This window comes from Leptosomus discolor, chromosome 10 (assembly GCF_034619465.1).
Source record: "Leptosomus discolor isolate bLepDis1 chromosome 10, bLepDis1.hap2, whole genome shotgun sequence".
In the NCBI taxonomy this organism is placed as follows: Eukaryota; Metazoa; Chordata; class Aves; order Leptosomiformes; family Leptosomidae; genus Leptosomus; species Leptosomus discolor.
Genome location: NC_141400.1, coordinates 10,143,628 through 10,165,795, shown reverse-complemented (window position 1 = coordinate 10,165,795; position 22,168 = coordinate 10,143,628). Strand labels below are relative to the sequence as shown.

Sequence of the window (22,168 nt, the reverse complement as noted above, 5' to 3'; positions counted from 1 at the left end):
AGAAACACCCTTTGTGGCTAATCAAGGCTGCCTTGCTTTATCTGATCGGCCAAGAGCAAAGGGTGCTGCAGCAGCTCCGGGGGGGGGGGGGGGCTGCACAGTGATGCAGCTTTGCCCCCCCCCCCAACCCCCGCTGTCTCAGCCATCCATCAAGGACTGAAAAGTGTCAGAGGAGAGATTGGGGAAAGGGCTGATAAGGAAATCAGGTCTCCAGCAATGTGAGATAGAGCAGGCAGGCCACCAGAGGGGTTAATCTCTCCAAACAAACAGGTAGGGAAACAGGGCTCTGCAAATTATTCCCTCCTGTGGGAATTCTCCAGGCAGAGCTGAAGTTACGCTGGGGAGCAAGGAGCCGAAAAAAATGAGGCAGAGGGATTTCAACCATTAAAATAGTTAAGGCTCCTCTTGAGCCAAAGGCTGTTACTGGATCTCCAGCAAGCTGGAGGTGCAGAGAACCTGAAACACATCATCCTGCTGATCATGGCCACAAACCAAGCCAGATATTTAAAGAGTGGAAAATCAGCTGTGCCTCTTGCTCTACCCTGAAGGACTCCCCCAACTCTCACCTCACCCCACTGCCTCGGAAAGAATTCACTTCTCTGCACCTTTCAAATCACATCCAGATTTTCCCTGGCATGGGTTCCAAACTCACTTCCAAAAAAGGCAGCCCCAAATGTACACATAATTAATCCCAGCCCACGGAGCAGCCAGCTATGTGGGCTATTCCTAGGATGGGGAAGCAGGCGTGGGAGACGGCATTTCCAGGAACGCCACACTTAGCATCTGTTTGGTGAAGTCCTGTGCTGTGCACATATCCTGCCGAAAATGAGGGGAACCAGCAAAGTGCCTCTGGTGCTGCCTTGTGTATAGCATAAGCACGGAGTCCCAGACATCTGTGAAATGAAGTTGAATTAAACAGTGCCCCTATCAAGACAGCCCCTTACACTCTCATGGTTTGAGATCCTGATGGAGTAGGAGCAAAATGTTCCCAAGGCCATTGCTTCTATGGCCTACAGTGCCATGTAATGGAGAAAAACGTAAGGTAGTTTGTTTAAAGACAGCTCAAAGCTCAGAAGCAGAGCAACTGCTCCAGCACAGAACTCCGCCTGGGGTAATACTGCCTGCACATCAGCAGGGTCAGCTTAAACCCTGCAGAAAAGGCAACCGTACTGATTATGGGCTGCAGGCTGGCCTGGGACTGTCCACCAAACACTGCTACAACAGAGATGCCCATCTTGCTAGAGTAGAAAATAGTACTTAGGACCCTTGCCCCATCGCCAGGTCTGATGAAGATGCAATGGGACTGTGGAAAGTCAGGTACTGTAGCTGGAAAATGGATGAGTTGTCCCCCACCTCCTTCATAGGGTCTTTGTGGGGAACTATGAGCATCCCCACAGTTGTTCTGGGACAAAAGCCACAATGTTTGTGGGTAGCACTGATGCCCATGGTGAGCACATTAGCAGGTTGGGAAGGGAGTAAAAAGGAGGCATAATTCTGCTTTTTAAAATGTTCTCACTGAATCCTCTTTCTCCTCCTCCCTTCTTGGGAGTTCACTATTGTCTGTAGCTAAAGCTTCCTAAAAAGCAATTTTACAGCCAAAGTTAGCTCAGCCTCAGGCAACCCCTCCTTGCTGAGGCTCACGTTTCCAGTGGAGCAGACTGGCCAGGATCTGCTCCAGGCCACTCAAGCTGTATGAAGTTTGGAAGGCTCCACTCTCCTTATAAAAGCTGTTTCCTGAAAGATCTGGCACAGCCCTTACACAGCGGGCCCAACTGAGCTCATTTGTTTTCTTAGTTCATTCTTTCCTGGGGTCTCCATACCATCATCTCCTAGCCAACAAGCATGTAACCCTTAGTGTGGACTCCTGCAGGCAAGGACGGAGCTGCCCAGCATGACGTCACCCGCGCCGGGCAGTGACAGGTCTCTCCTCTCTCGCCAGCTGCTCCTGACTCCGCTCCAAGGACCACAGTTGATGCCATGCATGGACTGGGTGTCGCCAGAGCTGTTTCAAGGGGCCATCCTCAGCACCACATGAAGCCGAGCAGGCTGTGCTGGTGGCTCAAAGCCAGTAAAAGTAGCCAAGAGTCCACTTCAAATTCCCCTATATGGCAGCAGAGGCTTTTCAGGCACGGTGCAGGAGCACTGCACTATCCTGCCAGGCCAAACCGGACCCCACCAAGCTATGCTACAGGATGAGCATGGTGCCAACACCTGGGAAGGGACAACCCCTGGCCCCAAACGTCAAGTGCAATTGCTCTGCTCTGCTTCAGAGGACCCAGCTTCAGAAGAGATGACTGGCCTGAAGGACTTGTACTTATAAGAGCCTCTTCTGATACCATCAGAGACCTACTTCAAAAGACCCAGTCTCTAGAAATTTCCAAGAAGTCAAATCCTCAAAGCGAACATTAACAAAACGAAGCAACGCAAAGCTAATAGAGTTCCTGTGGGCTGGATGTCGTAACTACAGAGTAATCATGGAACTCTCTTCCCATTCCAGGAAACCAGCCTGAGAGAGAAACCCAGATGGCACCTTCTCAGGTCATGGTAGTGACCCTGAGTTTTATTTGCTAAGAAAGCCATAGCTGCAGGAGGCACAGGGTCGCAGAAGACGTTTTTGAGAATTGCAGTGGCCACAATGTCTAATGTTACTCTACAATGGGCTTCCCAGAAAGCAGCGTACTTTCAGTAAGTCACTGGAGCCAAATCACCACTGGTAATGAAATTCAGATGCTAAAAATGTTGCTCAAAGTGGGATGGGGAGCAAACTGCAGTACTCATAGGAGCTGAACATAACCAAAACCCTAGCAAGTCTAAGTATACTAGATGCACGTTTTGCAGAGAAAGAGACACAGGCTGTTTGCGCAGAGCTCACCTGGATGGTACCCCCAGGCAGACAGAGACAAAATTTGGGTTCACCTGTAGGTATCAAAACCCACTGCCATTTGGAACTGTAAAGGCCAAGAACTTCTCCAGAAAGGAACCATTCTCTAGCACAGCCAGCAACTACTAAAAGAGCCTTCCCTCACCCCCAAGTGAAGTCCTCTTTCAGAAGCAGACACAGGTTGCAAGCCATCTCACTAGGGAGGTATAGCTCATCATCCTGCTCCAGAGAAAGCCACCAGCTACTGACCACTCCGTGACGCACAGCAAAGGCAGGAGGGCAAAGGCAACACAATTCCCACTTCTTAATAACAGAACTTCCCTGAAGCAAGAGGACTTCTGAACTTGTCCTATGAGGACACACAGATGCAAAGTTATCTGTCTTTCCAGTGGCTACCTCTCGCTCAGAGGCAGGACAACTTCTCACCACACCACCCCTTGCCCTGTGCTGTCACCTGAAAGCACAAGTGGTAAAGCTGCAGGTGCCAGCTGTTAGGCATCAATAGTCTCAATCTTCTTAGCTATTGCAAGCCACTGCAGAAATGAAACGTGAAGAAAAATTTCTGGAAGAAGTATGGACTAGCGTTTTTCCAAGTCAACGTGTGACTACCTCTGAATGGTATTATTTAATCCTCTTGCAAAAAGGGGACCAGAGCAAAAGGGCAAACACCTCTGCAGGGGACACGCAACAGCACAAGCTCCTCTAGAGGATGGTCATCCTAACTCCCCAAAACTGCTTTCTCAGACAAGAGCCAGGCTTTATTTTCCAGCAACTTCAACCCCTTTTTCCTCCAACGGAAATCCCAGTGACATGCCTCTTAGTGAAGGGAAACTATTTCAACACCAAGAAGAAGAAACAAATATTGATGAGTGTGCTGTGAGAAGCAGTGCTCCAACAAGGCTTCCCAAGCCCGATAACTACTTTCCAAAAAAAGCAGCATTTTGGTGGGAATTTTCTGCAAGTGCAGCATGGCCAAACCATACATCCAATTTTTCCAAGTTACGCCCTTTGCCAATTTGGCTTCCCTTTTTCCTCCCCACTCCTTGCTGGCAGGAGTACTTGTATAGCAAGGGCTTTTCTGCTGTATTAATGTTAGGTGTGCTTTGCTTTTGCTGATGTGACAATGCAAGAACAAGCCAGAATCAGAAATCCCTCTATGGGAAACCCAGACAAGATTCTCTTGCTCAGAAAGGGGCGTAAATTATTTTTGTCATGCCAGTCAGAGAAAAGTAAAGCCCACTAAATGCCTTTATGTTTCTAGAAAAGCCAGGAGGCACAGCACAGCACAAAGGGCTGCACTAAATGGACCTGACAGTCACTGGAAGTGATTATGGTACCGTGACATTTCTAAATATGCCCATTAGCTACTTGGGGGTGGGGGTAAAGACAACTCTGTGGTCAAAGCCATTAGCTATGGGTGCATGAAAGACTCCCAGGGCCTCCTTAGGCTGGTTATTTTTGCAAGGCATATTGGGGCTTGTTTTTTTTTTTTCCCTGTAGCAGCAGCACCACCACCAAAGGGCAGCCACAAGCAATCCCCTGCACCACAAAAGCTGCAACGAACCATTGCATCTGTTCCTCGGGCACACAAATGCTCAGCTGCACGTTGGGCTGGCAGGGCTCGTGTCATGCCACAAAAATCCTGTCTTTGAGCAACCAGTCCTGAACATCACAGGAGGAAGCCAAGGCTGTCAATCAGCTTGATTTAACATGCGGAATTTAATTGTTATTTCCTTCTCTCTGGATGGCCCTTTGAGTTGCACAGGACAGGAAAAGCAGCGTATGAGCAGTTCCTGGGGAGCCTCACACCATCCTCAGCCATGTGCCGTGCTGGCCAGGCCCCTTCCGAAAACAAGCAGGCTGCTGTGGGTGTTGCTCCTGGCAGAAGCTGTGCAAGCGGGGTGCTTAGCTAAAGTCCTCCACTAATGACTTATGGATGGAGAGAGAATGACTGAGGGGTTTAACACTTGCTGGGCACACTGCTAACAAATACAGATGTTTTAATGGACACGATGCAGGCCAAGAGCTTGCTATTGCTCAGATGGTTCAGTAGATAAGAGCTAAAGCACGTGTATGCTCACACACAGACTGGGAAAAAGCTCCTGCCATGCCAAAACCAGCACGGTTTTTGCTGAAGTCCACTTGCCTACCTGGCAGAAAGGGGATGATCCTTTGCTTGGGGTCCTTCTGCCCTCCTTCCATCGGAAACTTGTCCAGCATTTGCATCTAGAAAAGGAAATGCAAGAGTGGTGATTGAAGCCAGGGGATAACTTGCACGACAGAAGGCTGCTCTCCCCAGGAGGAGGTGAAGCCCGTTCTCGTAACCAGCAGTGTCCTAAGACATCGTACACAGCACAGCAACCTGCAGCACTCAAGGAAGCACATCTAAAGCATTGCCAGAAGCACAAGACCATCATCTCCACTATTTTCAAGTCATTTCTCACCACCGATGTTGCTTATTACTATCATTCTGCTCAGCACGAGTGATTTATGTAACCTGCACTTCTGCAACCATTAAGTTTCATCCTGATGGACCTCGGTCACTAGATCGGAGGAGCTCCTCAAAAAAAGCATATTTTAAGCTTATTAGCTCAAGCATAGCACAGCACTTACACAGTTCCTGGACTACAGCTGACTTGGACTCACAGCACCAACTCATGTTTGCCTGCAAAAGGCCATAAAGTTATACGTCAAGTTTGGGGAATGCTTTGTGCTACACAGGCTTTGAAGGACGAATATTTTATGGGATATTCAGCACTAAACAAATCCTTTCCTGACTGATGCAACTGTACTTAGTATGTTTAGCCAGCAAAGAGAGGTGATAACCAGCTCCTGCTCTCACTGGATGCCTGCACTGGTGCTTCAGCACATGCACACAACTATCTTACAGCCGCTATGGTGCTTAATACTGATGCCCTGGCAGGATCCACATCCTCAGCATTTGCTTTACTTAGTCTTGCTGGTAAATACCATTTGGATTGGGCTTTGCACTTTACACAGAGCAGAAGAGGAAAAAGAACATGCTCACCTATCCATCCATCCATCCAACCACTCAGATACTCTCTCCTTTGGAAGGAAGGAGTGGGAGATGCAAACTTTCCCTTGTTTTCTCTGGGGCATGGATCTGATCTCGTGTCTCCCATCATTTAAAGGCTCACTGGTCCCCAGGGTATTTGAAACGGGTCTTGCCCTCTCCTATTGGAGCCATCACACTCTGTATAAATAATTAAGTGCTTATGGAAGCACAGGAGACAACCTGCCCAGGCAGTGTCCTAAGCACCTATAAAGTCTAAATAGCCATTCTCCTCTGGCCCAATTAATATTTAAAGTATTTCATGCAAAGAGGAAACTATGCAACCAGAGAGCCTGACCCTTTCATCCCACGAGAGGTATCTGCAGGCAGCCCTTGCCCAGCCAGCAGGAGGACGGGCACCACCAAGCAGCCAGCCACACAATCCATGCTCCCTCCTGTCTGCTGCTCCAGCATGTAACATCAGGAGACTCATGACCACAGGGAGTCCGTGCAGGGCCAAACTCCAGAGTCCAGACACCCCCTGGGGATGTGTCCCACCTAGCTCCCTGGTTTTCATGGCTCTTGTTCTTTGGCACATATTTTTCCACATGCTTTTTACAGGTCTCTGCTCCCAGCTAAGGGCTATGGACTCCTCTACCAGTAGGCACCAGGTAAGTGTAATGCTAAAGCTAAGCTCTTTTTCTTGACACAGCCCTCCGCACCCCTGTCCATGCAATACTTGCCTTTTTTTTTTTTTCTTGGATCTCAAATGCACCGGGATAAAATTCTTGAGGTTTGGTGGAGAGGGGGCAGAAGCAAGGAGGTATTTTTCCTACATTTTGAGAAGAAATAAAATACACCCCTAACACTCCCAAAGACAACAGGAAAACCAAAAGAAGCTCTCAAATATTCTCTTCAAAATGAAAACAAGACAACTCAAAACTAGGATGACACTAAGCACAAACGGACCGTGTTTACAGCTTCTTCTCAAAACAAATTTGAAAGAGTTTGTAACAAAGAAAATGACTCCAGACTCAGCAATAACCGGGGACAGTGGTGACGTTACCAGCAGCCACAAAGCGAGCCCGAGCTCGGCTGAGGGAGGACTCGCCTCCCCAAGGCACTGCAGGCTCCCAGGGCAGCACCACTTCCCCAGCCTCCCTAAGCATGCAACAGCCTCCTGCTCTTCCCTCAATACACGAAAATAAAGGATGACACCACATCCCCGCTACCCTGTAAAACACCCAAGTTGTGCGACGGCAAAGAGGTGCCTTTGGCCCTGCTCTTCCTGTCGGGAAGTGCTCGGGAAAGCTTGTGACTGGCAAAGGGTGAGCAAAACAAGTCACAAATGCCGCACATCTGATTGCTGTTAAGCAACGCAATACTTGAGTCACTGGAAGCTTTTTCCTCCTCTCCGTTTTAAACGCAAGCTGAGAATCTCTTGCTCCGGGAGCACTGTGAGCCTCCAAGGCACAAGCGGTGCAAGCTGTGTTTTCTCCCGTGTGCACGTGCCTGGGCTGTGCCTCTGGCCAAAACTGCTCCCAACCATGTGATCCCTCCAAACACAGCCAGAACTTCAGGCCAGAAGTTCTCCACTTCCCTTTGCTTGACCGAAAGTGCCTCTTGCAGCAGCTGCTCAGCAAGCAGGAGGCGGCATGGGGATGCTCTCGCTGCAGCCACCCTGATCCACTCCAGCCTAACCCAGAGCCACCAGCATCACCCCAGCCAGACCAGACCCTGCACTGCCTGCCATGGGTTGGTACCATTATGCCTGAGCACTCACGAGATGCTATCTCTTCTTGGAAGGAGGTAAAGAGGTTGCAAGGTGCCAGCAGCACCCTCCAACACGCCCAGAAAAAGAAGAAAGTGGGGAAGGAGCAAGGCAGAGGGGTTGGTCCCACAGATCCCACCCAGCCTGGCTGCCACATCACACAGCTCCGGAGAAGGCAGCAGCAAATACTAGTTCATCAGTTTTACTAGGCATAAGCCTGTGTTTGAAGAACAGCTAAAAAACCCATTCCAAAGAAAACAACCCCAGCGCCGGCTGTAACCACAGCAGGCAGTTTGTGTTAGTAAGATACAAGAGCTCACATCTGCAGAAACACAACCCATGGATCACGGGCTTGATAGTTCCTCCGTAGCAGTACACACATGAAAAAAAAAAAAGCACGAAACAGCAATGGGAAAAGGTCATCTCCAGACCTGAGAGATGCCACCAGTGAGCTGCAGGTAGCCAGCTGGCAGGTCTCTAGGTTTTGAGGCTCCCCGTACCCTTTCTGGCCCATCTTGATCCTGCTGATTTTGCAGGATGGGGACTACAGCATAGGTCATTATGCTGCTCTTGCCCAGGAAAGCCAAGAAGAGCAGGCACAGCTCTGGAAAAGGGATGGAAAAAGGGTAAAAGTGCAGCAACCCCACAAGCCCCAGGGGAGTGACACACAGACAGGCACTGGAAGATGGTCTGCAGAAATGGACGCACACCAGAAACAAGGCAGGGCAAGGCAGGTTTCCTGGGAGAGCACCCTTCCCCCCAGCAGGCAAGGAACCGTGGAAGGGAGGCAGTTGGCATGGGGAGACTCCCACAAATCATCTCAGCAGCGAGCGTTTCCATCCAAGCTCCAAACAAGACTGCTCACATGACACTCCCAGAAGGGAAGACTTGCCTGGCCATCCAAGCTCCTGAGGAGGGGGGAGACAGGGCAGGCAAGACGCAGACAGACACCCAGCCCTTTGCAGCACAGCTTTCCCTGCCGAGCACGGGAGTGCAGAGAGGCCAAGTCTCACTCTCAGCAACACACTCAGCCAGGTCAGGAAGAAAAATGAAGGAAAAAAGAAACAATAACTCTATTGTTTCTCCCCTTCCAAGATTATTTTTAAGTATTTGTGACAGAATCTTGAAAAAAAGATTGGAGCGGATGCAGTTTAAAGCACTTTGGTGTGCTTTTATCATGCAGGAAGCTGTTGTATCACACTTTTCAACAACTCCTTTGCAGCAGGGAAGGTGATCACATGCCTGACAGGCCCTGGCCCCCTAAACCAGGACCTGGGCACGGATGCCCTAGCAGCATACCCAAGCCCTAGCCAGGCTCCCCACAACAGCACAGCAAGATAGGGCATGTTTATCCACACTTATCTCCACCACCAATTTATCTTATCAATCAGCTGTTTTTCTTATTAACACAGAAATGCCTGGGCAGTGAGTCTTTCTGGAGTGAGGCATGGCTGAAGGTCTATGGACATCATGGGAGCACACTGTCCCCACGGCCGAGCTGTCCATTAACAGGGCAGGCGATAAGGTCAGTGGGGCCACCCAGGGAGAGGGAGCCTTTCAAAAGCAGCTTTGTATCAACAGCTAACACATTGGCAGACAGCTTCTTCATTAACAGGAAACTCGTAAGATAATATCCTAATTGATTCAATTAAGAGCACTGCAGGCTGCAGGGGATCCTAGGGAGAGGGGAATGTATGTGCTCAGCAGTATTGCCGGGAAGCAGAGCATTCAGGAAGGGCTTTGCCCAAATAAGAGCTGATGGGTAATGCCAGAGGGATATACCATGCAGACAGCATAATCCCAGAGGGATACGTCTGCTGGAGTAGCAGGACCCCAGGTCTAACAGCCTGCGAGCAGGCTGTATTGCTTCCCAGACGGAATCAAACTCTGAGAAATCTCTGGAAAAAACCCCAAACCTCAAGCCAAGTGCCAGTAGGTAATAAGGTGTGTCATCACTTTGATGCTTCTCCTCTGCTCTCCACAATGAAGTGGAAAAGTTTTCCCTTCTAAAATACAATGGTGAGAAAAAAAATATTTTTTTCATCCAAATCTGATCCAGTGGAAAGAAAAATGCCAGGGTGAAATGGTAAACACAGAGGTCCTGCATTCTCCTGATAACAATGAACCAGAAGGGCATGGGATTACTCTTGCAGCAAGTCCTCTGCAGCCAAGGGACTGTGGGAATTGCTTTTGTCAAGCTGTTCTAAAGCCCAGGCTCTCATCACTGAGTGTTAGTGCTTGCATGGCACGTACCAGGGCTGCAGAACAGAAAGCAAGCCTTTGCCGTGTTATGGAGGGGTTCACATCACTGAAAAGCAAGATACACCAGCATGGGTTGGGGGGTGATGAAATACCCAGGCGAGGAGAGCAAACTCTTCCACTCTTGCACAACACCGGGAGCCGACGTTGAAGCCAGGTCATGAGCTGTAATAGCAGGCACACGGGGGGAGGGAAGTTCCCCCCTTCTCTTATCGAGAGGATTTGCTTTGCCTGCGTGACAGAGGTTCAGCATAAAACCACATTCTTCCTTCTTGGTCTAGCAAGCAAGAGCTGACCTAATCCATGCCTCCACCAGACATGTCCGTTATCCAGAACATAGAAGTCAGCTTTTGACACCACCCGAAGGGAAAAGGGGGAAAAAAAAAAAAAAAAAAAAAAAAAAAAAGGAGTTCAACAAAAGGCTTCAGAGTCTGGCTGGGTGTGCGGCAGCAGAATCACAGGAGACTCTTTGTGAGAGCAACAGCCTCCCCACTGAGAGAAGGCAGCAGCCTGCCGTGGGGGAAAGATGGGTAGGAGCCAAGCCTGCTCTCATCCCACACTCCCAAACTCCTCATCGGCCCCATCCCTCGTGAGAGGGGGAATGTCGCAGGCAGCCAGGCACGCCATGTGCCCCACTGTCCCCATGGCAGTGATCTCCAGATGGGGACATTCACATGCACCACTCATCCTGACCTCCATGCGCTCAGCAGGGTGTTAGTCAGGTCCACTTGTATGGGAAGATAAGTCCTCCTCCAAATTTAATCCACCAAGGGACAGTATCCCCCTGATCTCCAAATGACAAATGCAGTGGGAAAGGGATGCAGGTCCAGCAATTGCCTGCTGTCACAGCAGCACTCCGGCCCCAGAGGGACGTGACGGGGAACATGGCTGCGCACTGAGAACTAGAGGCTTTACAAACATGCTCCTGCAGATCAAAGCACCCTTGCGCCCTGGAGCCAGCTGGTTTGGGGAACATCTGCCAAGCAGATAGTCTGGGAAAGAGAAAGGCATCTGGCAGTGGCTCACAAGCTACTGATGTTTAGTCTCTTTGCGACTGATCCTATGAGAGGCACCTTCCCTGCATCCCCCTGGGCTGCCTGTGAAGAAACAGGGTGAAAACACAACAGCCCAGAAGACAGAAGGACCAATGTGGAGCAAGCTCAGATCCCAAGTGTGGCGATGCTGAGCTCAGGAGGACAAGCCCAGGGAAGGATTCCACTGGGGTAGCACCATGTAATGCCCATTCAATGGCCAAAGTGAACTGGGTGTTCAAAGGCAGTAACGGGAGCCGAAGGACAGCACAACAGAGCTGTTCTTGATGACTACAGCTTCTCCCCACTCCCGGCTTTTCTGGTGCAAGGAATGAGTTCGAGTACATTTTACACTTCACCAGGCAGAGGCAATCCTGACCTCCTCAGCACTAGGAAATGGCATCACAGAGACTGGATTGTGAAAACCTGATGGAAAACTTTAAGCATCTCTCAGCAATAGGCAAAAAAGAATTAACTGAGGTCAGAGAAAAAAAGGGCTACACAAATTGGCAGCAGCTGTCGCTGCAAGAGAAATTTCCTATGAAATCACAGGAAGTATTAGACAGAGGGAGACATTGGTGCCTGTGAATAGCTCACTGGCACAGAGAGGGCAGCGGGCACGTGGCTGAGCAGGATGCTTCACAGACAGGTTTGGTCCAAGTGTAATTGTTCTCCAAAAGCAACTGAGCAAAAAGCTTCCAATGCCCAGGACGCAAGATGTTTCCAGCCCAAGGACCTACTGATTCTCTGAGCAGAAACCTCAGCCATGCTCAGCTCCAGCTTAAGCAACTGAGGGCTGCTGGGATTCCCAGTGAAGGAGGCACTCGGCCTCAAGGATCTAACCCTTAAAAGCCTGTAGTAACCTCAGTGCAAGGAGCCCCCTATTTTATCATCCATCCTTGAAACTTAAAACCCCCGGAGATCACTAAAACATTATCATGTTTGTTTATTAGTGATGAGCGAATGGGAGTTTCTAGTTGCCGATATCACCATCACAACCAACACCATGTGCTAATTGCAGCAGATGGTCCAGAGAGTGTCATGGAAGGAGAAAGATAAATACCCTTGTCTCCAGACAGGTCTCTCTCTGGTCAAGCCAGGCCCTGCTCTCACAGCGATTTCTGTGTCTGTTCTGTGCTCATCTACAAAACACATTTCCAAAAGCATTAAAAAAAAATCATGTCTTAAGACATTTGAAGTCTGTTGTTTTCAAAAGCAAGAAGTAGCTTTGAGGCATACAGAAAGGAACAAGAGGGCAGATAAAGCTGCACCTTCCCAAAACCCAGCTCCATTAAGGCATCAGGTAAGACACCCTGAGATAGTGGGATCCAAAATCACCACCCATTTTTGGATGGCCCAGACAACTCCCAAAAAGCACTGCTTGCTTTCCCTCCTTTTGTAAGTCTGTCAAGAATATATTTAGAAGAGACTAAGGAGAGAGTTTAGTGTTTAAAAAAAGAAAAGGAAAACCTCAAATTTGGATAAGAGCACCCAGCAATCTCCATTTACACAAGCTCCTTGCAGAGCTGCTGATCCCTCTGTCTGCTTCTTGGATGATTAAAACACATCGCTTTTTACACTCGATTCATTGGTGCTGAATCCTGGAAGTCATCATTCTCTTTGTACTTTACTAATCCATTTACCTCTTAATTTCTGATAATTGCAGCCTCTAGATGGCATTAGGCCGGGTAGGCAGGTCCCAGACTGCACAGATGAGCACTGAAAGCTGCAGCACTCCATGCAGGCACCAGGAGCACAGCATTAACACCACCAAACAACCAGTACAGCATCTATAATTCAGCACAGCGACCCAGCCATAGGAAATGACTCTTGCTGGTAGACGTGCTTGGGAAATGAGCAGCAACACCCGGGGGTGATGCTGGTCTGTGCCGCTTCCTCTTCCCCATCCCGTCCATGGGACTGTCCCTCCAGCACAGCCGGGGCTGTGTCATATGGGGAAGTACCCATGGAAGGAGCCTTGGCACGGGAGCAGGGAAGAGCTGTGCCACCTGCCCCAGCCTGGTGCCAAAGACCACAGAACCACCACCGTGACCATTGCTGGAGCAGTCACAGCAGCAGCCACCGTAGGGAAGCCTGCAAAGATGGTTCATGTCCACCTGCATCCTCCTCTCTAGCATCCCAAAGTAGACATGTTCAGAAGACCAGGATGTCACGAGATCATGGAAATGGAAACAACAGTGGAGAAATACCAACATATTTGTCCCATTTCATGTGCCGAGCAGCTGAGGTGCAGCAAGGGGGTAGGGCTGTGCTCAAATACTCCAACTAGATCTAGTTTCACATCCAAGACGCTGCTTCACACCAAGAGGCAACCTTCTGTCAAGCGTTTCAGCGATGGGTCACAGAAGGACTTTACGCACATGCCACCCCACTCCGAGCTGCATGCTTGCCAAAACCATGGGATGACTTGTCCCTAGCTTCTCACCCAAATAGCTCATGATCTGATTTCTCTTCAACCCCCTCCTTCCCAAAAACCTTCCCCAATCCTGATGAGGAGAGGCAGACCGGCGTACATTCCTTCCCTGAAATTAGCGCAAAGTTTTAAACCTGTGGCAGGCCCAAACATGCTGAGACAAAGGACGAGGCATTTGAGCTACAGGCAGGGCTGCAAAAGCTGCAATCCTACCACTTGGGAGAGCACTGCTGGTCAGAAACACCAGCCTCATGACACTCCTCTTGCATCAGACTTCTTGCTAACCATCTATTTTCCCTGCTGTTCCTTCCCTAAACACAAGCCCCATCTCCTGAACAAGTACAGTCAGCAGAAAGGCCAATGTAGAGAGATATTTGTATCCACATGAGGGAGGATTTCATTCTGCTTGGGTTCATGATGGTGTCCATCAAAAGCAGCTCCACAGCAGCCAGTGCAATTACACAGGTGGAAAACGAGACGCTGCAAACCCCTGAGGTTTAACTGCCAAAACCAGAGTCTCTATATGAAAGAGATACGCCTTAGTCCTTAGCATGACCATGTTCTTTTCCACCCTCTCTAACCTGACAATAAAACTCTCCGTCTTACAGAGACAGAAGGTGATGGACCCTGGAGCCTGGACAGACAGCCCCACGGACAGCATGAACCAGCCCAGCTCCTGCATGAACCCACCAGCGTCCCCACCACACCTCTTGCTGCACCAGCAGTGTGTCTCCCTCATGGAGCGCACTGCCTTTGTATCCCTCCATCTACAGAACGGGTGGGATTTAAAGATGTCAAGTTCAACGGTGCCCAAAAGCCCAAGCCGGGCAGGAAGCCTCTGCAGACAGCGCATACCCACGGCCGCTGCGGGGAAGTGCTGGGGAGGGCGCGGGAGCCTGGCACTGCCACCACCTGTACCACGGCAGGAGAGGACTCGGAGCACTTCTGAGTTCAGACAGTCCCTGCCAGAGGGTCGGAGCTTGCCAAGAAACTCCGTTTATTGCAAAACCAGAATGCTGCCATTAAGCGAAGTCTGATGGAGGAGACCGGCCCTCGAAGCCTATGGAGGAGTTAATGTATTTAACAGGGAAGGGTTGAGTGAGCACTGAGCAGCGGAGCTGGGGTACGGGGAGCCCTGCGGGGAGCCTTTGGGACTGCATAAAGCAAGACACAACGCAACTCCTGGGGGAATGTCATCCTAACCCAGGAGATTCGCCCTTTGCCAGGGCCGGGAGCCAGCAAACACAGAGGCACCGCGGAGGAGCCCCAGCAGCAGGCAAAGTGCGGCGACCCTGCTGCTTTCCGTGCATTTTAACACAAGAATGCAGATTTCACACAAAATTCAGCCAAAACCACATACCTTGAATTGCACCTGCTTTTTTAGGACCCAACCAGGATAGAGGGAGATTGAGCAATGCCAAGGTTTTCCAGCATAACTAAAACCATAAGGAGCACGAACCTTGACAGCACCCTAATCTTACAGCTCTTCTCCAAGTGCAATCTCACCACAGAGATACGAAGAGAGAAAACCTGAAAAGCCTCTGGCCAAATTCACTGCCTGATTAAAAACCACCATGGTTTGGGGGCTTAAAGCAGCCATCTGTTGGCAGGTGGAAAGGAGTCGCCCCCCCAGACGGAAACCTCAGAGCTCCCTGGGAACTTTCCAATGGGACTTTTTTATTTCCTGGAGGTGGGTGGAGGGGTGGGAGGGGGAGAGGAGGGGAACTGGAAAATGCTGATTTCCAAGAAGAACGATCAGCAGATGAGTATCCATTTCAATTAACATTTCAATTTGAATGGTAAAACCTAACCACTAAAATTAAAAGTACTTTTTTTATGATTTAAGTTACTCAAGGGGGAAAGCTTTTTTCTTTAAAAATTAATAGTGAAAAACCAAGACATCATTTTACACCTACTGAACTGAGATTCTTTCTTTGCTAAAAGTTAAACGCTAACTTTCCTCCCAGCTTCGGACAAGGAAACCTCACCATTTTGAAGAGCCGCACAGCTTCCCAGCTGGCTTGGCACTCTGCGTGGCTGAACACAAAGCCTTCTCCAGCAGCCATTTCCTCAGCCATTTTCAGCATGTATGTACGCAATTAAAAAATACGGGATTGCAACTTTCTGCTGACTGAGATTGGGTGAGAACTCCAAGATTTTGGGCCCCTACCAGAGGTGCTGGTAGTCTCCACACCCCAGTGCTCCCCAGGGCAAGAGACAGGCAATGCTCGTTGCCAGTAGCAGCTCTACAGGCAGCAATTCTCAGATAGGAAGACCCACAAATAATTTTCTAAAAAACATAGTTTCCGCCATTTTTCAGCAGTATTTTTTCCTAAAAAACCAACCAACCAAACACACACCAAAACACGGCAGCTGCACTCTGTGAGGCTGAACACCTCGCCCAATCCCCAGCGATTTGGGGGGTGGCTTTGCAGAGCCTGGGGTGAACCTACCTGAGAGTGAAGTTGCACAATATAATTGAATCACCTGAACTTTTGCCCGCAGCACAAGACAGGGAGAGGTCTCACCTCCACCCTCCTCCTCCTCATTCCTGGCCCTCCTGGAGCCACTCCAGGCTCACAGGGGCATAGGCTGGTTTGCTGCCAGCTTGGGGAGCAGGGATCAGCCCCAGAGGGGTCCCAAACCTCTCTGCACCCAAACTGCTCGCTAAGGGAGGCATTTCTCAAAGTCTCTATAACAAAGTATTTTCTTCCACTCCAAAAAGGTCAAGTACCAACCACAGTTGATGGTAAATGATCAGCAAGCTGAGCTTGCAGAGGAAAACGGGAGCACAAGGAATTCTCCATAAGGTGCACAACAGTACCTCATGTATGAAAAAATACCTGGTTTGGCTAATTTAATATGGTATCAGCACTGAAAAATGACATTTGAATGAAAGCATTTTCTTGCCCAAACCCTAAATACTCCATCGAAGGCAGTATTAATAAATGCACCAACCTTAACTACACCTCCCAAACTTAATCTCCAAGATCTAATTTCCATGCTGCCAGGTAAAGACAGCCATAAACATCATTTATAATTCACTACACAGTGACTCACCCCTATTGCAAAGGCCTCAAGATATGGTATCAGTAAGGCAGAAAGGCTCAGGGAGGTAGAATTAAGACAAGGGAACATGCTGGCTCTCCTCATGCCACCAGATCACAAGGAAGACCATTTATTGGTCACATTGCAATCCTAGATAACACCAGAATATAGAAGTTACCATAAAACAGGGTGTGGAGCAGCATCCTGCAGCCCAGGGATGTGTGGGAGCCACAAGGCGATGTGAAGATGAGCAGAAGGGGTGCCATGCATCCAGCGGCACTGAAACACCCCCACGGCGGTGGAGAAGCAAACCCTCAGCCGCTGGCAGGAAAACCACGGAGTCACCATGGCACCACAGAGGGGACGGGCTGGCTGCCGGAGCCCTACAGCATCCACCCGCTGGCACCACATCATGTTTTCCCCCTCTCCATTTTCTGGTTAACGAGGTCCCCCTCCCTGCTGCCGGCTGGCTGGAAGGCATGAATCACAGAGGAAGGGCAGATCCTGCACACCCATCCTTCTCCCCTGCAAGGTCTCCCCTAGTCCAGCCGATGGAGCAGCCTTGCTGCAGCTGGCACAGACTTGCCTTCCTCATCCCTCCCGCAGGATGACTGCCACATACCCAGGAAAAGTCTGTGCTGGATCCTAGGGATAGGAACAAGAAGCCAGGCAAGCCTCAGGGCAGAGAGCATATAGGAAGAAGAAAACATGCAAGGAAAGCAAGAGGAAAGGGGAATCGCTTCCTGGATGGAGCAGAGTGCTGGGAAGGGAGAGCAGGCAGTTAAATTATTCACTTGTCCCCCGGCCCACCGGGACCGCAGGGAGATCATTGCAGAGGTTCACACCTCACTTTGCAAGGGGACTCCAAGACTGCCAGACATCCTTCACCAAAAGCACTTTCCACAGCCAGCGTGGGAGGGGTGATTTACAGCACTGTGGTGGACCTGCGACAGCCTGATGTAATCGAATGAAAGGCAGAGAAGTGAGAAATCAAGGCTGCAAAAAAGCATGTCATCCCTTCAGCTCTCAGCGTCAGCCCTCTGCAAGGGCAGGACAAGCTCAGAACCACCATCTCCCTCTGCCTCTCTCAGCTTTCATTTCCACCTCACACCAAAAAACAGCACAGACGCTTCCACTTCCTAGATGCCCACAACATGTGTGTGGTGCATGCTATGGTCCGTACTTATATCACACTGATTTAGCAATGTAAAAGGGTCCTGACCATTCTACTAAAAATTCAGCACTCTGAGATACAGACTTCTTTGCACTGATTTACTGCTATCCATCCTCAGCTCCTCCCCAGGCAGCATCACTCAGCCTGAAACGGTCTCATTTTGGATCCAGGGCTGCTGCCACATGATATAAATTGCAGGTCTTTCCACCAGAAAACTGAGCTGCGTTAGACTGATTAAGAGCACAACAGAGATGATGGAGCTGGCGTCAGCCCAGACCCACGCAAACCTCATCAAAACCCCCTGGCTGCAACCGGCTCCAGGCAGGCACCAGCAGCGGGGCCCTGGGCAGCTCCCCAGGGACCCACCCCATGGGCAGCAGGCAGGAGAGGGGACACCAATGAGCTCCTGCTCTCCTGGGGATCCTGCTCAGTTCCTCTCAGGAATGGGGCAGCTGAATTTCCAGGACTTTTTCATTAAGCAGGTGGGGAGTGGAAGGGCACTAGCTGACCCCTGAGACAGGGAGAGGGGTGTAACCCCTCATCTTGTGTTACAGGACAACTTTTAAACACTGCATTACCAAAACCCTCACCAAATAAAACTACACTGGACTGTGAGCAAGAGATCTTAGCTCCATCCCCAAGGACACAAAACTTAACCTCCCCATCTTTCTGCCTCCCAGCTCCATGGGTTACACTCAAGCACAGGCTCCCCTCCAGATTGCACCCACCAAGGGATGTGTTGCATGGGCCGTACTTCCTCCAGGGCTGGGAAGCAAAGGCTGAGAACACCGTCTCCTCCAGCTGCTCTGCCAAGTTTCCAGAGGGAAGGAGACCAGAGGGTGCCAACAGGGATGAATGAACAGAGCACGGGCTCAGGACACAGCCCTCCTACACCACAGGGACACCACAGCAGTGCCAGGCGATGAGCCTAGGAACAAGAAGGGATTATCTGATGGGAGCATGTGGAGATCAGAGCCAGGAGGTAAGTGGGAGTCCTCGGGGCTCACAGCAAACCAGCAAGAAGCAAAATTGCTCCGGAGACAAGAGGGAGGGCTGCAGAAACCTGGAGAGGGTGCAGATACAGCCTGCGGCGCAGCATGCTCAGACCAAAGGGAAAGGGTAAACTGGCCATCAGCTTGGAATAAACCAAAAATCACCAAGTGCTGTTCCCAGCAGCTGCTCAAGAAAGGCTTTAGCTATGAGAATTGAAAATTATTTCCACTTCAGACCTGCACTGCCCAGGGTCGCCATGCTCACCCCAGGTGTACACTGGCCCTGAGAACTTCCATCCAACACAGAGTCTCAGGGAGGACGGGCTGCTGTTTCCCAGAGGCAGGCACAGCTTTCAGCAGCTCTCAGCCCTGCTCGGCTGCCAGGCACAGAACACAGCAGCTAGTCCGGGTGCCAGCCAGAGCCAATTATAACTCCACTGACCTGCCTTGGCACTAGCACGCACGGGAATGCGCTGGTTCCCGGCTGCCAAATGCTGAAAAGCTATAAATGGGAGACATTTGGAGAGAGAAAAAATTAAGGAGCCAACTTTTAACTAGGCTGAAGTACATTGGACTGTACATGTGCTTTGTGGAGGGAGAGAGGAGGAGAACGATGAAGATCTTTGATGCACTGCTGGAAAAATACTGGCTGTTTCTTCTACAGACAGACATAGTCCTTATTTAATGGAAAGTGTTTCTTCTTTCCTTGAGTTCGATTATGGCAATTCACTATTTCTATACTTCTGCATATGGTGCCTAAACTCACAGCTCTCAGTGCAGTCTGGGCACAGAGGAAAAAGTAGTCGCTGATGCTTTGTAGCAGAAACCTCACCATAGGAAGCTGTGAGTTTTTTCTTATCCTTGGTCATGCAAGGGCCTGTCTTTCATGATCCAGCTGTCTAAGGGCAAGATCCTCGTGATTTATTTTTGTGGCGGGGTGAAACCACGAAGTACATTGCACACGCAACCATGCACAATTTTGCTGAACTCCATAAACCCTGGAGAAAAAAAGAAATCCCCAAAGTGTTGAAATAAGATTCCTATTACGAAACAGCTATCGAAAGAGCCCTGTTTACAATCCCTGGACGCAAAAAGACATCCATCTCCCTCAGCCGCAGCACGGCTGAGCTGCCTAAGGGCTTTTTCATCAAAGAGGCTGCCAGGACCAGGCACAACCCAGAAGAGGGTTGAAATCCAAGCGGTACCTCAGCTTGCATTCCCACCTGAAGGAGCCTTGTGCTGTCTGGGACACATTACTCTGTGTGCCTGCCCTTTGCTTTCCACATCTGGAGAATTAAGATAACACTTACTTCACCTTTGTGAAGCATGTGCCCTGCCAGGAGCCCAGAGCAGAGGAGGAGGAGGAGTGCAGGTGGAGGACAGCAAGCATGGAGCTCACAGTACTGGAAGCAATGCATCATGCTTGTTTTAATTTTTCAAGAGTCCAACTGCCTGAAACAGGCTGATGAGAACAATTCTTCTCTGTGTGCCAGCTAGCGTCTTCTGAGCCCATTTTAACGTAGTGTTTTCTGTAAAAACAGTTTGAATTACTAAGATACTATCTTTTTCTCCCTCCCCATCTTTGCCTGGTGGTAAGAACCCTCCAGAAGGGTTAATCTGTCTTTCACATTGAGACAACATGCACAGACTACTGCTTTTGCCAGTTTTCTCATAAAAGTAGGCACCACTTCAACAGCCTATTTTTTTGTGTTACACACAAAGCTGTTGGCCTGAGGGCTGCAGGACTCTCTCCAACACGACATCGCTCCAGGTGGGTCAAAGATGAATGCTTCCAGCTAAGAACCTGAAGGATTTCTTAAACATATGGACAAAAGAGAGGGCTGGGAAACACACTCGATGCACATGCAGAAAGGATTGGGGGAGAGAGCCAGAGCCGTTTTTAAGGTTGCTTAAAATTCTCAATTTTTCTGTCTCTGAATCGTACATGAAGCACGCTTACTCCAGCCTACGTCGTGTCTCCATCCCTTGACTCAACATTAAACCTCTGCACAGAGGAGCAGCCATGCAGCATCACTCGCTCCTACAGCCTTCAGCTGGGACAAGGACTGAAGGAAAGGTTTCTGTGTGCAAGTGGAAAAGCCCTGGGATAACTGCCTCAAGGAAGGCACCCCTGAACAACAATCTGATTTTTAAGGGCTTGCAGCTGCATGTCACAGGAGAAGCTACTGCTTCAGTGGTGAGAAGGCAGGACACAGCATCAACAGCAAAGCCTACTCCAAGGGGAAAGTTTGAGACCCAGCTCCACCACAGCTCACAAGCAGCTCACTTTGTGCCCGATCAGATCCGCTCCCAACTGCAGAGACACAACCCTTGCCATCCAGGATGCAAAACAAGACAGAACTGAAAAGAGCCAGGCAAAGGCTCCCAGTCGAGGAGAGGGTGGCTGCAGCTGAAAGGCAGAGGAGGACAAGGATGTGGAGCGGGGCTCCTGCCCGGAGAAAGCACGGGGGTCTGGTAATAGCGGGAAAGGTGTAAAAGGGTCAGGTTTGAGTGTAAGGATGTTTTAGGAGTGTAGCAAGACAACAGTGGCTCTTGGTCACATGAAGACTACCATCGTGGCTGATGAGCTCATAATTACAGAGTGGGGAAAAAATGTTTCTTTTTGGGGGTTTCCATAAAAAAACACAAAATACAAGCCAGTATCTGTTCTCTAACCAACAGTGTCACTCCTTACAGCCAATGGTTTCAAGAGGATCCTTCCAAGAGACTTGTTAACCTCCTCCCAAGTGACGCATCCAACATGATTCAATGGAGCCCTGCAGCCACTGCACGGCTCTTCCCCCGCCGGCAGGGCTGGAAGCACCTCTCAGGCATGCAAGACCCTGATCCTCTATCTCTGTCCACCAGAGACAGCCACTCACATATCTGATTACCAACTTCCATGCCAGCTAACATTTCCAGCATACCTGCCAGCCCCAATTAGAGTCCAGTACACAACTGGCATCCTTGCGAGCATCAATCTTATTGACTTTATTTCTTAGGAACAGCATCCATCTGCTCCCAATAGCTCACATCTGGCATACTGAGTGTTATGAAAAAGCCTCAATCCTATTTGAAGGAAATTATTCCTCCAGCCAAGAGATTCTTGCAGAACTGAGTTTAGTATTTGTAGTTACAAATTTACAAGAAACCATACAGTTACCTGCAGTTTCAAACTTTATAATTACAACTTCATCTAGGGTTTGTTTATTAATCCCTAAAAAGTTGCTCTTATGTAAATCGCCATGTGACGGAAAACATTTATGGAGAAAGAAAGGAGGAGAGGTGGTAGGAACTTGAGCACAGAGGACTTACACAGTAAAAATGCTCCTGAGCACTGCCCAGGTCACTGAAGGTTTCCTCCTGCAGTGAGCAGTGTATAGGAGGCAGAGGTACTCCTCAGCTTAAGCGTTCCTTCCCAGTTTCACCGTCTGGCACTGAGCCCTCCTGTGATGACCCCAGAGCAGGAAAGGGTATGACCTATGCACTTTCCAAAGGATAAGGGCCACCACTTCACCTGCTCAAAACGCTGGACTGGGACCAGGAGGAAGCAGCCTGTGCTTCG

At 49.7% G+C, this 22,168-nt stretch overlaps 1 protein-coding gene across 3 annotated transcripts in view; it reads right to left on the bottom strand.

Moving 5' to 3' along the window:
• SH3PXD2B (SH3 and PX domains 2B) overlaps window positions 1-22,168 on the bottom strand; it is a 76,516-nt gene that overhangs the window by 37,531 nt on the left and 16,817 nt on the right. For all 3 annotated transcript variants that reach the window (XM_086470963.1, XM_086470964.1, XM_086470965.1), the window contains exon 3: window positions 5,032-5,107. In XM_086470963.1, coding sequence (XP_086327089.1) covers window positions 5,032-5,107 — 76 coding nt within the window. The remainder of the gene's footprint in view (window positions 1-5,031; window positions 5,108-22,168) is intronic.